Here is an 18,879-nt window from a genome sequence, read left to right as displayed (position 1 = left end):
ATTTTTCAAATTTGCTGTTGGCAATATCATCAGTTGATCCCACTGTATAGAATTTAAATACTGTCTCAGTTCATTGTAGTCGCCTTTACGAAAACAATACCCCTTCCCTTTACCCCTAATGGTAGTTACCTCTTTGAGTAACTCCCACTTCAGCACACTGTGATCACTGCCACCAAGTGGTTCATTTATCTGCAGATTCTTAATGCATGAAGAATCACTACTGATAATCAAATCAAGAGTATTACTCCCTCTAGTTGCCTCCCGAACATGCTGATGTAGAAAACAATCATCCAATAAATCCACAAAAGCCTTGCTAGTGTGTGAGTGACCAGCCCCCAAATTCCAGTCAATATCTGGGAAATTAAAATCCCCCATTATAAGACATGGAAGACTACTGTACAAATTGGAGCAGTATGGCATTAAGGGCAAGTTGCTGCTATCGATAAGGGGATGTTTGAGTGGGAGGAGAAGAGAGAGAGAGAGGTAATTAATGGACACTGCTGTTTGTGGTCTAATGTTAGAGAAATCCCCCAGTGTTTGGTGTTGAGCCCATTATTGTTTTCTATATTTATCAATGATATTGGTATTGCTGAATGCATATCAGGCTTAATGTCTAAGTTTACAGATGATGTTAATGAGGCTGAGAGATGGCAATTGAAGTTTAACAAATGCAAAGTAATGCATGTGGGTAGCCATAACCCCAGAGTAATGTACCAACTCTATGCTACTACACTCTGGAAAATGAAAAAACGTTGGGGTGATTGTGCAGTCTGATATGAAGTTCTCTGACAATGCAAACAGGCTGTCGGAACAGCTTATGAGGTTTTGTCAATGATATACAGGAATTTTGCTAGCAGGGATAAGGAGGTGATTGTCCCATTGTATAAGGCAATGATTTTCAACTGGGGTGCCATGTAATTTGGGTTTAAGTTATTATTATTATTTTTAAATTTGTATATTTATTTCATTATAAAAAAGTGTACGGTATCCATTGTACCGTATCTTTTTAATTTTGTGGTGATCTATAATTGATCTTTATTTAGTACCTCTATATAAAGAATAAAATTATTATATAGGTATATATTAAAAGGTCGAAAACCACTGTGTTAAGTATTTCTTTTGATCTAGGGGTGCCGTAAAAAAATTACTAGGACACTAAGGGTACTGTGAACCGAGAAAGTTTGGGTACCTCTGGATAAGGCAATGGTCAGGCCACATCTTGAGTACTGCATGCAGGTCTGGAGGCCTCATTTTTGGAAGGATGTAGAGTTGCTAGAATGAGTACAGAGAAGGGCATTGAGATTGGTGAGGGTAACAAAGGGATGCTCTTACCAAGAGAGGCTTCACTTCTGTAAATTGTAGCATCTGGAGACTCAGGCACATGCAAGATGATCTGATCGAGGTGTTTAAGGCTTTGAATGGATTGAGCAAGCTCAATGGTGATGGGATTCTACCTCTTGCTTAGACTACACACAAGAGGGGGCATAAATTGAAATAGAGGAAGGTCGGTTACAGAATAGATGTGTGGAAGTTTGCTTTTAGCCAGCAGATAGTTGATTGCTGTAACAAACTTCCATCTGTTATTGTGGAAGGGAATAATTTATATAAATTCAAAGAAGTACTAGACTATTGGAGATGGATAGGTGAAATGTGTTTTTTTTTTTTTTTTGTTGATGCTGTATAAGCTTGCTTTAATGCATTTGTCACTATTAATACTGATACTAAACTGTTTTGTCTGAGTGTTGTCACAAGGGTTCCCTGTTGCTGACAAGGAACAGCAACAGGGTAAGTTTGTTTGTGAAACAAACTGTAATAGCAGTGTCCAATCTTTTAGACACTGCTAGTCTGTCATAGCAGTATCTGATGAAATTAACAGGAGAGCTTTCTAAAATAAAGTTTACTGAGGCCATGAGGCAAAAACTGTGATGAAAAAAAAAGTCTTCAGCGTGTTCATGCTACTGGACTAAAACTAGTTTCAGATGTTAAAATTCACTTTGATCAGCAATTGGTAAAATAACTATCTAATCTAAAATTGATTATTTCATTAAATTTTAATCACATTTTTTTAAATGCTTAATTGTAAGTGAAATGCATATTCATTCAAATTAGTTTATTAATTTTCATTTTTTTAGAAATTAAAATAGATTCTTTTGATGCTTAATACTACTTGCAAACTTTAAAACATAATTTTCTGCTCCTCCCATTTAGCAGACACCTCTCAATTACAGACATCTCAGCATGCACTATTGGTGTTTGCTGTTGTGGGATTTGATAGTATTTATTAAAGTTAAGCAAGTTGCCTGATATAAATTAGTTGTTATTTATAGGATTTGTGCTAGTAAATTGTTTTTACTACATCTGGCATTATAATTTCTGAAATAAGATCTTGCTTGAAAATAGATATCACATTTTAATGAATCTTTTTAGAAGATATCAAAATATTTTTGTTGGTATGTAAATAAAATGTTTAATAATTAGAATAGTGTAGAGATCCATTAGTGCTAAAGCAGAGATTCGATTAATCATGCTTGTCTAATTTTAGATTCTTGTTATGAGTTACTAGGTTATTTTCATATGTGAAACACTAGCTGTAAGTGAAAACTGTTAGCTTTGCATGATTAGTTTGTTGTGGGCAAGGAATAGAAAAAGTAATGATTAAAAGATTAGAGAAAATAGAATATAACAAATAAATTGAACTTGATCTATCCTTAGGTTGTATTCTTTGTCTTTCTTCTTTATGGTCCCACATTCTAATGTTTTCTTGGTTACTTTACTTCCTCATTTATGTCAAGATGTTACAGAAGAGAAAATTGCAGCTTGGCTGTTCAGTATGGCATTCTTTGCCTCCTGCCCATATAAATGCTAATATATGACTGATTTTTAAGTTTGACTACTCATTTTACATACAAAGGTCATCCTAGTGACTCATAACTGATATTTACGAATGGAGATGTACTCATATAGTCTCCTAAATTAACTTCTCCATTTCATGTTTTATGCTGAGGAGTATGGGATCATATCTAACAAATTTCATGCACACTTGGATGGAAGGCTAAAAATTAACTTACTTAAAAGTTTAAAATGGACAGACTTGTTAAATAAGATTTCTACTTTGTGTAGATGAAAAGTCACTGTTTACGGAAACACCAAAGAGGTTAGAAGATTCAGTTCAACAGTTATCACATGCAATGCAAGAACTGGGTTTGCTAGTGAGAGTTTCTCAAGCTAGAATAAGAGGAATTAACAAGAAGACTGCAGTAGTGAGGAATAGTACCATTTATCAGCAGTTGGATATTTCCAGTTTTTCAGGTGGTATGTGACATGTTTAGGTAATACATGTAAGATAGTATATAAGATACGTTGTTAATATGTTGCACAGACAGCATAATAAGCATTTTGGTTTCATGAGGGAGGTCACAAATATTCATATGAGGAAGATGGCTAAGAAAACGAAATCTGTCTCACTGCAAACTTGGACCCTCACTTGAAAGCCTAAAATGCTTGATAAAGCTAATATTTAGGTTCACACGTTTTGCACAGTGTACATAAAATTTGACAAAGTGCAGTCCCTCTGTGGTACCTTGAATCTGATCTCTGCTTACAATTTGCTGATGGACCTATTAGTAATCTTGTCTATCTAAGGGGAAAGGTAAAAGTTATCATAAATGTCTAGTATGATGAAGATCATACTAGACATTTGCACCTATGTGCAAATCATAAGAGGCAGGGATTCATTTTCAGTACTTATACCTCACTAAGTTGAGCAGCTTCAGTACTAGGTGATAGTAGATGATTTTCATCATTGGCAGTGGATAACACTGTTTTGCTTATTTGGATCCTTGGAGTGGCCAAAACCAATTTTGAACTTAAGTCCTTTTGCAGCTGAATCATGCCTTATTTCTCATTTAAAAAAAAAAAAAAAAAGTTTTCCCACATGAGATAACATTTTTTATTTTTCTCGCTAATCCTCTTTCCTTCTGAACAACTGCTAACCCTGTACAATCCAAAGGAATGCATTTAAAACATATTGAGAGCTGCTATTGAATTCTCCCTAAAAATCTGTCTGCTTATCACACATACTTAATTTCTGCCATGTTTTTTTTTTTTTTTTTTTTTTTTTACTCAAACTAACATCTTTAATTGTTGTGATGAAGCTGCACCAGGCCCTGAGCTGGGGTGATGGTGGGAGCAAAAGAAAGAATAAAAATGAGAAAGTTACATAAAAAAGTTAATGCTGCACCACAACCTCAGATTGTGGTGATGTGCCACTATTTTATTCCACTGCTTTCTTAAAAACTTTCTAAACCATTAGAATATATATGATAAATTAGATTGCCATCCATTTGCTTTCAGTTCTAAACTTTTAACTTTTATTCTTCACATATTTTCTCTGCTTCCATTCTTTGGGGCAATATTCCTTTTTATGTAGTTTTGAAAATTTCAACTTTCAAAAAGGCTTTTCTGTACTTTTTTCTTGCAGAAGAGTTTGTAGGCAGATTTAAACTATGAAGACCAGATAATTGAAATAGTTGAAATTGAAATAATTGATAATTGAAAGAAAACTTATTTGATTATGTAGGACCTAAACAGAAAGTTTTTCTATTAACTATTAGATACAGAACAGTGATGTTTCTGTTTTGTAAAACATAAGGCAACTGGTATTTGTGAGAGAGAAAAAAAAAAAAAAAAAAAAAAAATGCACTGAAGGGTAACAACTAGGAAGTTATACAAAGATGTTAATGATGATGGAAGTCATGAGAATAAGAAAAAGCCGACCGGGCTAGCCGGGTGGGTAAAGTACCTGCCTAGCAACCCAAAGGTCGCGGGTTCGAATCCCGCCTCGGGCTTGGATCAAAGTACTGCAAAAACCTTGGGAGGTGCATTAGGGCCACAGAAGCCGATGCGCCAACAACTACCAAAAAAAAAAAAAAAAAACTATCAATATTAACAGTCATGTTAAGTAGATTTCTATTCAATAGAAGCTATGAAGTTTATTAGAAGTTACTTTCTTATTTGAGAGTTGTGAGAGTGGTCTATTTAGAGTGAGTGGTCAGCTCAGTGACAAATATTAAAGCATGACTCAAAAGTATGATATGTTGAAAGCTGGATTTGGTATGAATAATCATTACAAATATAGGTAATGAGGATTTTGGTTTAGTTTTGCCAGTCAAATGAAAATACCTCTTGAAATGCTTCAACATTTTATTATTCATATTCTTATATTTTTTCATTTGTTAACAGATAAGGAGACAACAGTATTTCTCAAAATCTGTTGATAATCTATTTGCATTTTATTTTTGTTAGTGCCAGGTGTAAAATTCTTTGATTTTGCCTTTCATAAACCCCAAGGGCTCACATCTGGCAAGTATGGGCTTGTAAAACCCAGGGTCCTGAGGCTGGATATCATCATTCTTCTCTTTCTTGGCGATTCCTTTCTATCTCTCTCTCTCTCTCTCTCTCTCTCTCACATTGATAGCTGTAGTTAATATAGAAATGAAAGTTGAATCTATTCCTATGCAAAAATATGACAAAGGAGGGAAGGCTACAGAATAAATAGCAACAGTAGATATCGGTATATATTAATTTATATAGGATATTCATTTATCATAGGCTCCTTATGAAGAAATGTCTCAGTGATGATATTCTAAGAAATTCCTTGCTAGTAAGCATACTGTTTACCATCTTGTTATCTGCAAAAAAAAAAAAAAAAAAAAACCTCATCCTAGTGTGATATTTTTATATAAGCTAGTTTAACTTATGTCATACTAGCCTTATATCATAAATCCATGTCATACAGCGGCAATCCATTGATGCATTGTGATGCATATAGGATGGTGGATTCAGAACATCCCTTTTATTTCAAGGATGCTTGCCATAATAGGTACAGGTTCGCAAATATACTTTACTGCTCTATTTATATGACAGGATAAATCCCAACAACTTCTGTTGTCTTGTTTCCTTTTAAATTTGTTAATTTCTTTTCCATTGATCTTTTCTGTTACTCAGAAAGCTGTATGGCTCCCATATTACTGCTGTTTGGACCAGAATTGAAGGAAAAAAAACAATGTATATACACATGATTATTGATGCAAAAATAATTTTTTTTTTTTTTTTTTTTTGGCTGTATAAGGTTGTCAGTGATCACTCTTATTGGATATACTCATCTACTTGTCTGTAACAAATGAAAAATTGACTGACAGCAAAAGTAAGATCCCCAAACTGTTAAAAGCACAATACAGATCATCTGTGCATGCTGTAGCCACTGCCTTTGGTTTAGCCTGTTACAATAAGAATTTTGTTCTGCATTTTTATTTGTGTATAATGGTCATTGTGCTGATTGCATAGAGAATCCAGTTTTTTTTGTTTTGGTTTGCTGGTGAGTTTCTTCACAAGTAGTTTTGCACAGCTGTAGGCCAGGGAGTGGCAAGATGACTTAAATTCACAGTTATGGACATTGTAGTATGGATAAAGTATTATATATAACAGAGGGCTATATTCATGCTCACAGTAGAATCAATGCAGGGAACTGACCAAGAAGACACACACTGTATGCCATGTGGCATACAGTGCGGGTCTTCTCCTGCCTGGCATGCATATTTGTACCTTTGAGCTTGATTACCATTAAACTGATATTTATTACTTAGTTGATTAGTTTTTAAATTGGATAATTAGTTTAAAAAGTTACATTAACTCTTTCATACAGCCATCAGAAATGATGCAAAGTCCATGTTGGAAACATGGTTTATGATAGCTTTTGATTAGATGCAATTCTATATTAAATTATAGTATAGGATATTTTTAATACTCATATTATGCTGTCATACACCAACTGTATTAAAACTGTAGTTTTGTACTGTTTAAAATATTTAAATTACTAGATAAAACAATTAAAGTTTAATCAAATAAATAATTACTATGTATAAAATATAATATTAAACTGTAAGATACTATTTACAATAAAACAATTTCAACACTGTTTGAAAAAGGAGGCAGATGCCTTTGAAAGCTACAGTATATTTTACCACTTTTATCATCTGGTATTTTAATTGTTTTATTGTAAATAGTATCTTACAGTTTAATATTATATTTTATACATAGTAATTATTTATTTAATTACTGTCTGGAATGGGTGGAGAAGGGCAGCAAAGCTCTTGGCTATGGAAGCCATAGCCTCCCTAGCCAAGTGGTCAGGAGCAGGAATGCAGCAGTACACACTACTGTGTGTGGGCGCCTCCGTAGCCAGGTGGGAAGGAGCAGCAGTGCGTACCACACGCTTCTTGATTAGACCGGGGTTCGAGCCCGTCACCACCAAATATGGAGGATGCGGAAAGGTCAAGGAATGACCACCGCATATTCCGGAGCAATATGGCCTTAGTTGCTAATGCTCCTAAAAACCAAAACAACAACAACACACTACTGTGCCAAGCCCCAAGTCCCTGATCCAGGGCTGAACCAACCCACCCTGGACTAGCATAGCAGATTATGGTCCATTTCCCTCAATGTGAATCGTTGAGGAGACTTGTCCTGTAGTGAATTCATAACGGTTGCAGTTTTTTTGTTTTAAAGTAAGCATTATTTAAAAAAACTGCAATAATGGTGCACTTTTTTGTTTAAAACCTTTAATTCGTTTCATTCACTAGGACAAAATGGTAAAACTAAAAAGAAAGGCAACATAAAAAAGGCAAAATAATTTACAACAAAAATGCTACTTAGCATATGTATTTTAGTAAAATGTGTATTTATATTAAAAAATTGGGAAAAATAAAAAAAAAAAAAACTGAAAATTTTATTTTTGGCTATAATACAGATGTTAAAGTTTCCTGACATCTTCTTTCATTGAAATTGCACTGTATTTAATTTTTTAATAAAAATTTTAAGAATGTGCTTTTTTTTACCCTTATTTTTCAAAAAATCAATTTTTGGTAATTCCTTTTAAGGGAGAAGAAATACTGTAATTGTAACTAAACATGACACTAGGCATTTCCATTTTCAAATTCATAAAACCACATGCAAAACTAAGTGCAAAAACATTGTGCACTTATTACTGTTTTACCAGTTATACTTATTGACACTGTGTAAACAACACACATCTCATCCAGAACCACCCAAGTAAATATTTGTATATGTTTGGGAAGCTATACAGAGGAAGAGCCACTAATTTTGAACTGGTGATTAATGCACAACAGATATTTTTCAGGTATATCTGCATTGTGAAGTTCTGTGTCACTGCTGCTAAGTTAAAATTGTATTGTTTAAATGGGAACTGTGTTCTGAAGAGCATTCAGAAATTTGAATCCATTTTGGTGATTCTGAACATGAAAGTTATTAAAACCTGTAGTGTTTATTACCATGTCTGGATTGAGGGTTTAGTAGATAGAAGATACTGTACTTGTTAACACTTGACCTCAGTGAGTTTCATAAGCTGACCCTTTAATTACTTTGGTATAAAAAAAATTATTATTTTTGTATATTACTGCCTAAGTCTTTTTTTCCCCCTAAGACTACTGTACTATCTAGACACACTAGGATATTATGACACTCAATGGGATTTAACTTCTAGGTGGTTGATTACCTATTGAGGAGTTTCTAGGAGCTGTTTTTTCTCACTCAGGTTGTTTCTTTGGCAGTATTTCTTATAGGATTGGAGCTGAATTAAATTGGTGTTATTGGAGTTGGAATCATTGGTTATTTAACTGCATGTGTCTTTCAGTGGTCCAGTATTATTCCTGCTGCATTGTCTTCCATAAAATGTCCAATATGTCAATATAATCAGTTAGAAGATTTTTATAATGAAGTCTTAAAGTACTGTCTATTTTCTCATAATTAATTTGTGGTGAAAGCGTAATTTCAGTACTGGACGAATTAAGCTTTTGCTGTAAATTAATTATGTCAATATAATCATTAACATCATAATGTAGCCTCATAGGCTTCTTAAGTTGTGTTAGTTGATGCTTATTGCATTGAATTCCCATGTTATATTTTACAGTGTTAATGGGTAGTCTGCAAAGAGTCTCAAAGCTCATTACTGTGTAACATTACAATCTCCTGATTCATATTATTAATTAGGATTACTTATTTGTGACATAGACCATAATATATAAAAATGTGAGATAGATCCATAATCCATTACTTTGAATACATACTCTCAAACCCTGCACAACATTGTAGCAGAATTTATTAGATAAACCGAATCAGTAACTAAACCAATGATATGATTTGTGAAATACATATTAATGGGACATATTTATCAGGACAGTTTGTAAAGATATCTCAAAGCTCGTTACTGTTTAACATTACAATCTCCTGATTCATATTATTAATTAGGATTACTTATTTGTGACATAGGCCATAATATATAAAAATATGAGATTGATCCATAAGCCATTTACATCCATTTACTTTGGATACAACATCTCAAAACCTGCACAACATTCTAACAGAATTTATTAGATAAACCAAATCAGTAATTAAACCAATGGTATGATTTGTGTGAAAGAAATATTAATAAATAAACTAAGTTTAAGATATCAAAAGAATGATAGCCATCGCTTGTGTATTCCAGGAAAACTGATCGTAGAATACATGCAATTTACAGATGAACTGCACTAATGCCTCATGGCCTTAGTTGCTTTGGTGCAAAAAACAAAACAAACAACACATCTAGTACCATATTTTCTATTCCATGCATATATTCCCCTCTTTTTGGCTGTATATTAATTAGGGGGTTCCAATCCATATGCCTGTGGGCACTATAGTTCCACAAGGTTATTTAATTATCTTCATGAAATTTTAAAATTTATAAATGCGAACAATAGAAAACTTTGTGGTTGAAAAGCCAAATACAAATTGGCTTTTCAACCACAAAGAATGTGAAGTATAAAAATCATTATAGTGATATTTAACTGTAAATATCTTCCCACCACCACCACCACCACCTGTGCACTTACTGAATTAAATATATATTTTCGGGAAACATTTTTCCCAAATCTGGTGTTGCTCTCCTTCTATTCTTTCATTTACCGAGGGTTTAAAATAGGTAGTTGTGCTACTTCTAGCCACCTGCCTTATGTATTTTTTAGGTATGTATTTTTTTGTGAGGCTGGATTTAGTTTTATTTATATTCCATACTTGTATTCCCTTCTCTTTGGCTATACTAATCAGGAGTTCCCATCTATATGGCCTCATTAGAAATGTGAAAATTTTGCAAGATAGAAACTGTTTATGGTGGACAGAGGAAACCATCCACCAAACAGATTTTATCTATAATAGAACTTATAATAATTTCATTTATTTATTTTTTTTATATCACAGGCAAAATGAAAAGACAAAAGATCATCACGCAACACAGCGGCAACCCCAAGGCAGAATGCGCTGGTCCCACAGGAACTAGTAGTTGTTGGTGACTATTGTCAGGGAAACGGAGAACATGGTATGTAAAAAGGATAGGTGGAACAGGACCAGGGTAGGTCTGCCAGGGGCAGAGGTTGATGTAGAGCAGATATCATCTTTTAAGGGCACAAAACGTGATATTGTTGTACACGTTGGCATTATTGATATTAAGAGTAGGAGACCAGCGGAATTACTTAGCGGAATTACTCAGCGGTTGAAAAAAAGCCATGAATTAGGGTTGAATTTGAAAGTGTCTGCAATTCTGCCCAGACACAATAGGAGGGAGTATATGATGAGAGCCTTGTCAATCAAAACGGCCCTGGAAAGATTCTGCAAGGCTGAAGGGGTACAATTTTTTTCAGCCTGGTCTGTACTTGTTAACAGGAGAGACTACTTCTACAGGGATGGGATACACTTAAATAGAAAGGGTGCAAGAATGTTTGCTGATGCTATCGAGGCAGTGTTAGATGGGTCGGAAAACTGCTAGCTTGGGGGGGATACAAGGACTAATAGATTCGCAGTAGCCACTGGCAGAGGTGAAAGTGAGTCTTGCACTGCTTCTATTGGAATGAGCAGCAGCCTGGAAAACAAGATGTAGGGTACTTCAGAGACAGATGATGAGGAAAGGTCAGAGTATGACCACCGCATATCCCCGGAGCAATATGGCCTTAGTTGCTAATGCTCCTAAAAACCAGATAACAAACAAACAAACTTCAAAGACTGTTGGGAGTCATTGAGGTACAAGTAAACACATGGGTTGTGTTAGGGTAGCTAAGAATAGGAACAAGTGCATGTATACTTGCGGCACCTCCGTAGCCAGGCGGGCAGGAGCAGCAGTGCGTAGCACACGCCTCTTGATTAGACCAGGGTTCGAGCCTTTGACCACCAAATATGGAGGATACGGAAAGTTTAGGAAATGACCACCGCATATCTCTGGAGCAATATGACCTTAGTTGCTAATGCGACTAAAAACCAAAAAACAAACATGTATACTTGCGTGTACACCAATGCTAGGAGTTTGGTAAATAAATTTGATGAATTTGAGGTATTGCTCAAAACATCAAAGGCAGATATTGTTGGAATATCAGAGATGTGGTGTCACACAAATATAAGGAATGCAGAACTGGAATTAGGAGAGTACAATGTGTACAGAAAGGGTAGAGAGGATAGGAAGGGAGGAGGGATTATGCCATTAGTTAAGAAACACATAGAATCCAAGGAAGTGAAGCCAGTCGACATCGCTGGACAGTGCAGTGTTAAGTCAGTTTGGTGTGACATAAGCATTGGGAGATCAAAATTGAGAGTAGGGGTGTGCTATAGGCCTAATGACTCTGATGAGTATAATAAGAAACTGTACAGGGAAATAGTGGGCCAGTAAATCAGAGTGTCTTATAATGGGGGATTTTAATTTCCCAGATATTGACTGGAATTTGTGGGTTGGTCACTCACACACTAGCAACCCTTTTGTGGATTTATTGGATGATTGTTTTCTACATCAGCATGTTCGGGAGGCAACTAGAGGGAGTAATACTCTTGATCTGATTATCAGTAGTGATTCTTCATGCATTAAGAATCTGCAGATAAAGGAACCACTAGGTGGCAGTGATCACAGTGTGCTGAAGTGGGATTTACTCAAAGAGGGAACTACCATCAGGGGTAAAGGGAAGGGTTTTTGCTTTCATAAAGGTGACTACGATGGTCTGAGACAGTATTTAAATTCTATACGGTGGGATCAACTGATGATGTTACCAACAGCAAATTCAAAATGGGAAGCATTCAAAGAATTTTTCTTGGAAGCTACTACTAGGCTTTACCTACCAACTAAGAAATATTTTTAAACTTTTAGGCCTAAATGGATGTCAGATGAACTAATGAGACATATAGCAGAGAAGAAAAATGCATGGGATACCTATAAATCAATGGGTGATATGGAAGCCTATGATAGATATAAGCTGCTCTGTAACCAAGTCACAAAGGAGATTAGGCAGGCAAAGGCAGATTATGAGAAATCCATGGCAAAGGATGCTAAGAAAAACAGAAAAGAGTTCTGTACCTATGTAAACTCTAGAAGGAGGGGGATGATTCAGATTGGTCCACTGGATATTGATCGTTCAACTGTTGATGATCCTGCTCAAGTGGCTAACAAACTAAACGAATATTTTGCATCTACATTCACACATGAGAAGTTATTCAGGAAGGGGAATGCCAGAGATGAAATAAACTCTGGCAGTGAGCTAGATGATTTTGTAATAATAACTGAGAAGAAAGTGGAGGAGAAATTGTTGAGGATAAACATAAAAAAGGCACCCGGGGTGGATGGGATCTATCCAGTTATATTAAAGGAGGCAGCAAAGGAAGTAAGCAAATCCTTATCCATAATTATGAGAGCTTCTTTAAACTCAGGGGAGGTACCCATAGACTGGAGATGTGCCAATGTGACCCCAATTCACAAATGAAGATCAAAGTCTGACACAAGTAATTATAGACCTGTGATTTAATTTCTGTTCCAGGAAAATTAATGGAGGCACTGGTTAAAGAAGCACTGCAGGATCATCTAGACAAGATTTCAGTTATAGCTCGGACACAGCATAGTTTTGTAAAAATTTGAATTTTTATGCAAGTGTGCATTGACTTTATTAACAGGAGACAAACAAATAACACGTCTTCTTCAGATGTTTGATGGAACACACCAAGGCGGGCAGCAGGCAAACATTTGTTTATTGACCGTACGACTCGCGGTAAGCTTAACGCGCGATTCAAATCTTTTTCAACTATCGCATAAAAAGAAAAAAAAAAGATCGCGTTAACTGGAAATTTGCATCGTGAAAAGTGGTATAATTTTTCAAATAGCGTTAACTGAAAATCGCGTTAATCGAACTCGCGTTATGCGAGGCCTGGCTGTATTTGGATCTTAGAAAGGCTTTTGATACTGTTGCACATGGAAGACTTCTGCACAAATTGGAGCAGTGTGGCATTGGAGGCAAATTGCTGCTATGGATAAAGGGATGGTTGAGGGGGAAAAGACAGAGTGGTAATCAATGGACACTGCTCATCATGGACTAATGTTATTAGTGGAGTCCCTCAGGGTTCAGTGTTGGGTCCATTGTTGTTTTCTGTATTTATAAATGATATTGATGATGGTATATCAAGCTTAATGTCCAAGTTTGCAGACGATACAAAGGTTGGCAGGGTTGTTAAGGGCACTACTGACAGTATGTTGCTGCAACACGATCTAGAAAAGTTGAGCAGATGGGCTGAGAGGTGGCAAATGAAGTTTAACATTGACAAATGTAAAGTACTACATATGGGAAACAGTAACCCCAGAGCAACGTATCAATTCTGTGGTACTACACTGACAGTGGTAGAGAATGAAAAGGACCTGGGGGTAATTGTGCAGGCAGATGTGAAGTTTTCTGAGCAGTGCAGATGGGCTGCAAGAGCTCATGGTGTCTTGTCAATGATATATAGGAATTTTTCTAGCAGGGATAAGGAGGTGATTATTCCCTTGTATAAGGCAATGGTCAGGTCACACCTTGAGTACTGTATACAGGTCTGGAGGCCTCATTTCAAGAAGGATTTAGAGTTGCTGGAACTTGTACAGAGAAGGGCAACAAGATTAGTGAATGGAACAAAGGGTTGCTCTCACAAAGAAAGGCTTAAGTTTTACAAATTACAGTGTCTGGAGACTAGGCACCGGCGAGGTGATCTAATAGAGGTGTATAAAGTCTTGAATGGTTTGAGCATGCTCAGTGCTGATAGGATTCTTCCTCTTGCTCAGAATAATCACCTGAGAGGGCATGAATTCAAATTGAGGAAGGACGAATGTCGGATAGATGTGCGGAAATTTGCCTTTAGCCAGCGGGTGGTTGATTTGTGGAACAGACTTCCATCCCTTGTTGTGGAAGTTGATAGCCTAAATAAATTTAAGGCTCAGCTGGACAGGTATTTCGAACGAACGGAGGGGTGAAATGGGAGTGAGTTTTTTTTTTTTTTTTTTTTTGGCTGATGCTTGCTTTCTTGCATCATATGCCTATTCTAATGGTGAACAGAGGAAACCATCCACCAAACAGATTTTATCTATAATAGAACTTATAATAATTTCATTTATTTATTTATTTTTTTATATCACAGGCAAAATGAAAAGACAAAAGCATTGATTTCTCAACTTTTAAGGTTATCACAAGTTACAAATAATGTAAGTTTAAACTTTTTTTTTTAGAGAAATGTTACATTATTTGTAATGTGGTGTCTCCCTTCCAGAATATCGTTTCAGTATTTTTAGCACCTCACTGGTGGAATGCTAAGTACTTATCATTGCAGCTTCTGACAATCCAGTAATAATTTAACTCACAAAATGTGAGATGCCAAATTCTGTGAAAACTATAGTTTCCAAGTTTGACCATATTAAAAATACAGCCAGGCCTTGCATAACGCGAGTTCGATTAACGTGATTTTTCAGTTAACGCTATTTGAAAATTTATACCACTTTACACGATGCAAATTTCCAGTTAACGCGATTTTTTTCTTTATGTGAAAGTTGAAAAAGATTTGAATCGCGCGTTAAGCTTACCGCGAGTCGTACGGTCAATAAACAAACATTTGCCTGCTGCCCGACTCGGTGTGTTCCATCAACCATCGGAAGAAGATGTGTTACTTGTTTGTCTCCTGCTAATAAAGTCAATGCACACTTGCATAAAAATTCAAATTTTTAAACAAACCAGATGAAAATGTTACCGCGAAGGAGATAACGGTAAAAGAATTAGATTTTGTATCACATAGAACCTCAAACAAAAGGTTTGAGGTACTCTGCGATATTTATTTCACCAGGGCCCAGAGAAGATTGTTGTTGGCTATCGAAAACTGATTGATGAAAAGAGAAAGTCAACACTGTTCAAATATTTCCGCAACAGTCATTTCTTCATTGTGTATTTTATGTCAGAGGTTCCCAAACTTTCTCGGTTCATGGTGCCCTTAATGTCTCAGTAATTTTTTCAAGGCGCACCCAGACCAAAAGAAATACCTAACAGTTCTGTTTAGTAGTTAGGTCCAAACAACTTAATAAGAAATGTTGAAACTGTGAACTACCTCGAGCTAGTATTTCGCGCTGGGTCCGACAGATGTCGAGTATCGCTGTGTTTCCCTCGAAAATTTAAAATATTCCGCAGCACACAGTTTGGGAACTGCTGTTTTATGCAATAAACATTTAATTCCATAATTATTTTCATTATCTTTTACATTGTATACAGTTAAAAAGTTATTTAAAAGGTATTTTTAAAATTCTTTATGGACATTCCAGAAGGTCAAGGACCTATTATAATTTTTCCTATTGATTATTGTATTTGATTAACGCGTTTCCGTTTTGCGCAATGCGCTTGCGGGACGAATTAATCACATTAATCGAGGCTAGCCTGTATGCTATAACAAAATTGTTATCTACAGACATGCTTGGAAACCACACAAATTCAATCGTATAATTTGTGTGGTACAAAGTATCTCTTCACCTAGAAAATTGTTGGATCCACTTCCTGAATCTTTATTCAGGAAGCAGTTATAAACAATTTCCATTACTTAGACTTATGATAAAATCTGCCATGCTACCTTCTCATGTACAATTGATATTGTATATATTTTTGACAATGTAAAATTGCTGAAATAAATGTGGAAAAACACTATTTTATATTTGCTAACATTTGTCATTTCTGTGCAATGCCTATTGTAATTAGGATGTGGTTTTTTTATTTTCCTACCAGAACAAACTCAAGGTAGTTCTGCGTTAGGGAGTCGTGGTGAGCAAGATGCCAAATTCATTGTTACTAGAGGTGATTATAGTAAGCTGTTATGTTTGGTTGTGGATAATCTTTCAAAAGCCAAAGTAAGTTGTTTTTGTATTATTAACCTTCCCATGGCTATATTACAGATTGGAATATGATGAGCATGTATTATTGCCTAATAGACTTAGGTGGTTTTTTTATCATGAAATTTAATTTTACCATTTTTTGTTAAATTTGAAATTACATTGATTATTATTGCTTGTGAATCATAAGGTACTAAAAATGTGTACTAAAAATTTGAACATATAAATATGATAGACTAGTGATAAATATGCAAAAGTATGTCCAGTTTCTACAACTAACAGATAATTTTAAAACACTTAAAATACAGTGTTGGTATTTTAAACATTTTCCATAAAGTAAATTTTATTTATTTTTTATAGGAAAGTGCAGCTAATGAAAATGAAATGCAAATGATAGAGAATTATATACATAGTTTTAAGACAGGTTTACTTGATGCTCATAAAGATGGATCTCGTTATTGGATAAAAGACAAAGGGCCTATAGTTGAAATGTAAGCACACAAAATGTTAATGCATTAACAGTAAATGTAATTTTTTATAGTCCTGTGTATCTTTCTAGATATTGTGATGGATCTAGGCACCTATAATTGTGCCTTTGAAAATGTTTTCGCCCTCTACCATATTAATAAATTTAAAATTCATTGATAGTTTTTCAGTATTTAATAACGTGCTCATTTTCAAGTTATTTCATATTAAGAAAAAGTACATTTCATTGCTTAGTTAGCATACTTGCATGACTGGAAAGCACTCCCCCTCCAGACCCCTCCAGTATACACAGTGTCCAAGTGAATGCCAATATTTCATGCACAGGGGATAACTAATCATTTGACATCTCTTGTTCTTCTCTCTCTCAGGCCTTTTTTACTCAGTGCTGTAGTTAACCAGTATCAAACAAGGTGTGAGGTTTCTCCATATATTTGCAAACTGGCCTAGAATATACTCTGCCCTACCATTAATATCCAGACACCCTTCCATTAATAGTTGATCACATCCTACCCAAGTGCCACATGTCAGATGCAACTATAAATTTGCTCATAGATCTTTGAGGAGACATTAGTATGACTGTGAATGCAAGATCCCTTAATTGGTGGAGTTAAGACTTCCAGTGTGGAGTGATAATAGGGTGCCACATAAGCAGTCAGTCTGTATGTGGCATTTCAACAGCACTAAAGATCCCTAAGTCAACGATTGGTAATGTAGGCACATTATAGCCATAGTAGCTTATGCACCATTAAACTCCCATAACAACAACAACAACAACAAGATTGGTAATGTGATCCACAGTGGAAGAAAAATGGTATTAAAAGTATCATGAAATGACCAGGGGAACCTCTGAAGCTGACAGAACATGACAGGAAGAGCCTTGCAATGAATTGTTCTCTCTGAACACAGGTTGACATTGTTGCAACACACACACACACACACACACACGCAAAGGTCCTCAGTGAGATGATAAGGACACATATAAGACAGTACAAGGTACTGTATTATATGGATTACTACAGTTGTGTAGCTGTGCATAAGCCACTAATCACCCCAACTAATACCAGATACCATCTAGCTTGGTGTAAGACCTTGCTGTTTTTGGACTATAGACCAATGGCAGTCTGTGCTTTGGAGTGATGAGTCATAGTACATGGTCTACCAGTCTGACATTTGTGCTTGGACGTGGCTGATGCTCAGAGAAAGCTACCGGCCATACTGTATTGTCCCAACGATGAAGTTTGGCAGAGGCAGCATGATAGTGTGGGGCTGTATTTCATGGTTTGGCCTAGGACCATTGGTTGTTTTTTACAAAACTGTGAATGCTGAGGTCTTTCTAGATGTATTGGACACATTAATGCACAACTTACATTGTGGCAGCACATCAGGAAACCATACTTGTATCAGCTGGACAGCGCTCTGTGTCATACTGCTTGCATTGTGACAGATGGGTTTAGCATTAGTAGTGAGTGGCATATGATGCAAGAAAGCAAGCTTATACAACATCAGCCAAAAAAAAAAAAAAAAACCAATATAGGACCTGGCATATTTTGGCCTCAGCTGCCCTTGTGCCCTTAAATACCAATACCAAAAAAAAAAAAAAAAAAAACGCATGATACCTCCCATTTCACCTATTCATTCCCTCCAATAGTTTGTCTAGTTCTTCCTTGAATTTATTTAAACTATCAACTTCTACAATGACAGATGAAAGATTGTTCCAGCAATCAGCCACTTGCTGGTTAAAGGCAAATTTTCGTAAGTCTATTCTGCAGCTGTCCTTTCCTCAGTTTGAATTTATGCTCTCTCAAGCACATAATCTGAGCAAGAGGAAGAATACCATCAGTATTGAGCATGCTCAAATCAAAGCCTTAAACACCTCAGTCAGATTACATTACAGATTCCTAGCCTCCAGATGCTGCAATTTGCAGAACTGAAGCCTTTCTTGGTAGAAGCATCCCTTTGTTCCCCTCATCAATCTCACTGCTTTTCTCTGCACTCATTCCAGCAACTCTACATTCTTCCTAAAATGAGGCCTCCAGACCTGTATGCAGTACTCAAGGCGTGGCCTAACAATTTCCTTATACAAAGGGATAACACTTCCTTTTCCCTACTAGCAAAATTCCTGTATGTCATTGACAGAACCTTGTAAACTG

General features: G+C 35.8%; 1 protein-coding gene across 4 annotated transcripts in view; it reads left to right on the top strand.

The window, feature by feature from the left end:
* Nucleotides 1–18,879, top strand: part of DppIII (dipeptidyl peptidase 3) — a 168,574-nt gene that overhangs the window by 59,997 nt on the left and 89,698 nt on the right. For 3 of the 4 annotated variants that reach the window (XM_090376785.1, XM_090376784.1, XM_090376783.1), the window contains exons 8-10: nucleotides 3,121–3,312; nucleotides 16,140–16,261; nucleotides 16,604–16,734. In XM_090376785.1, coding sequence (XP_090232911.1) covers nucleotides 3,121–3,312; nucleotides 16,140–16,261; nucleotides 16,604–16,734 — 445 coding nt within the window. The remainder of the gene's footprint in view (nucleotides 1–3,120; nucleotides 3,313–16,139; nucleotides 16,262–16,603; nucleotides 16,735–18,879) is intronic. The other variant, XM_090376786.1, reaches the window with a different exon arrangement.

The sequence above is a fragment of the Mastigoproctus giganteus genome, chromosome 6, assembly GCF_048544385.1.
Source record: "Mastigoproctus giganteus isolate SK-2022 chromosome 6, ASM4854438v1, whole genome shotgun sequence".
Lineage (NCBI taxonomy): Eukaryota > Metazoa > Arthropoda > Arachnida > Uropygi > Thelyphonidae > Mastigoproctus > Mastigoproctus giganteus.
This window is presented reverse-complemented; position numbering and strand designations above follow the sequence as displayed.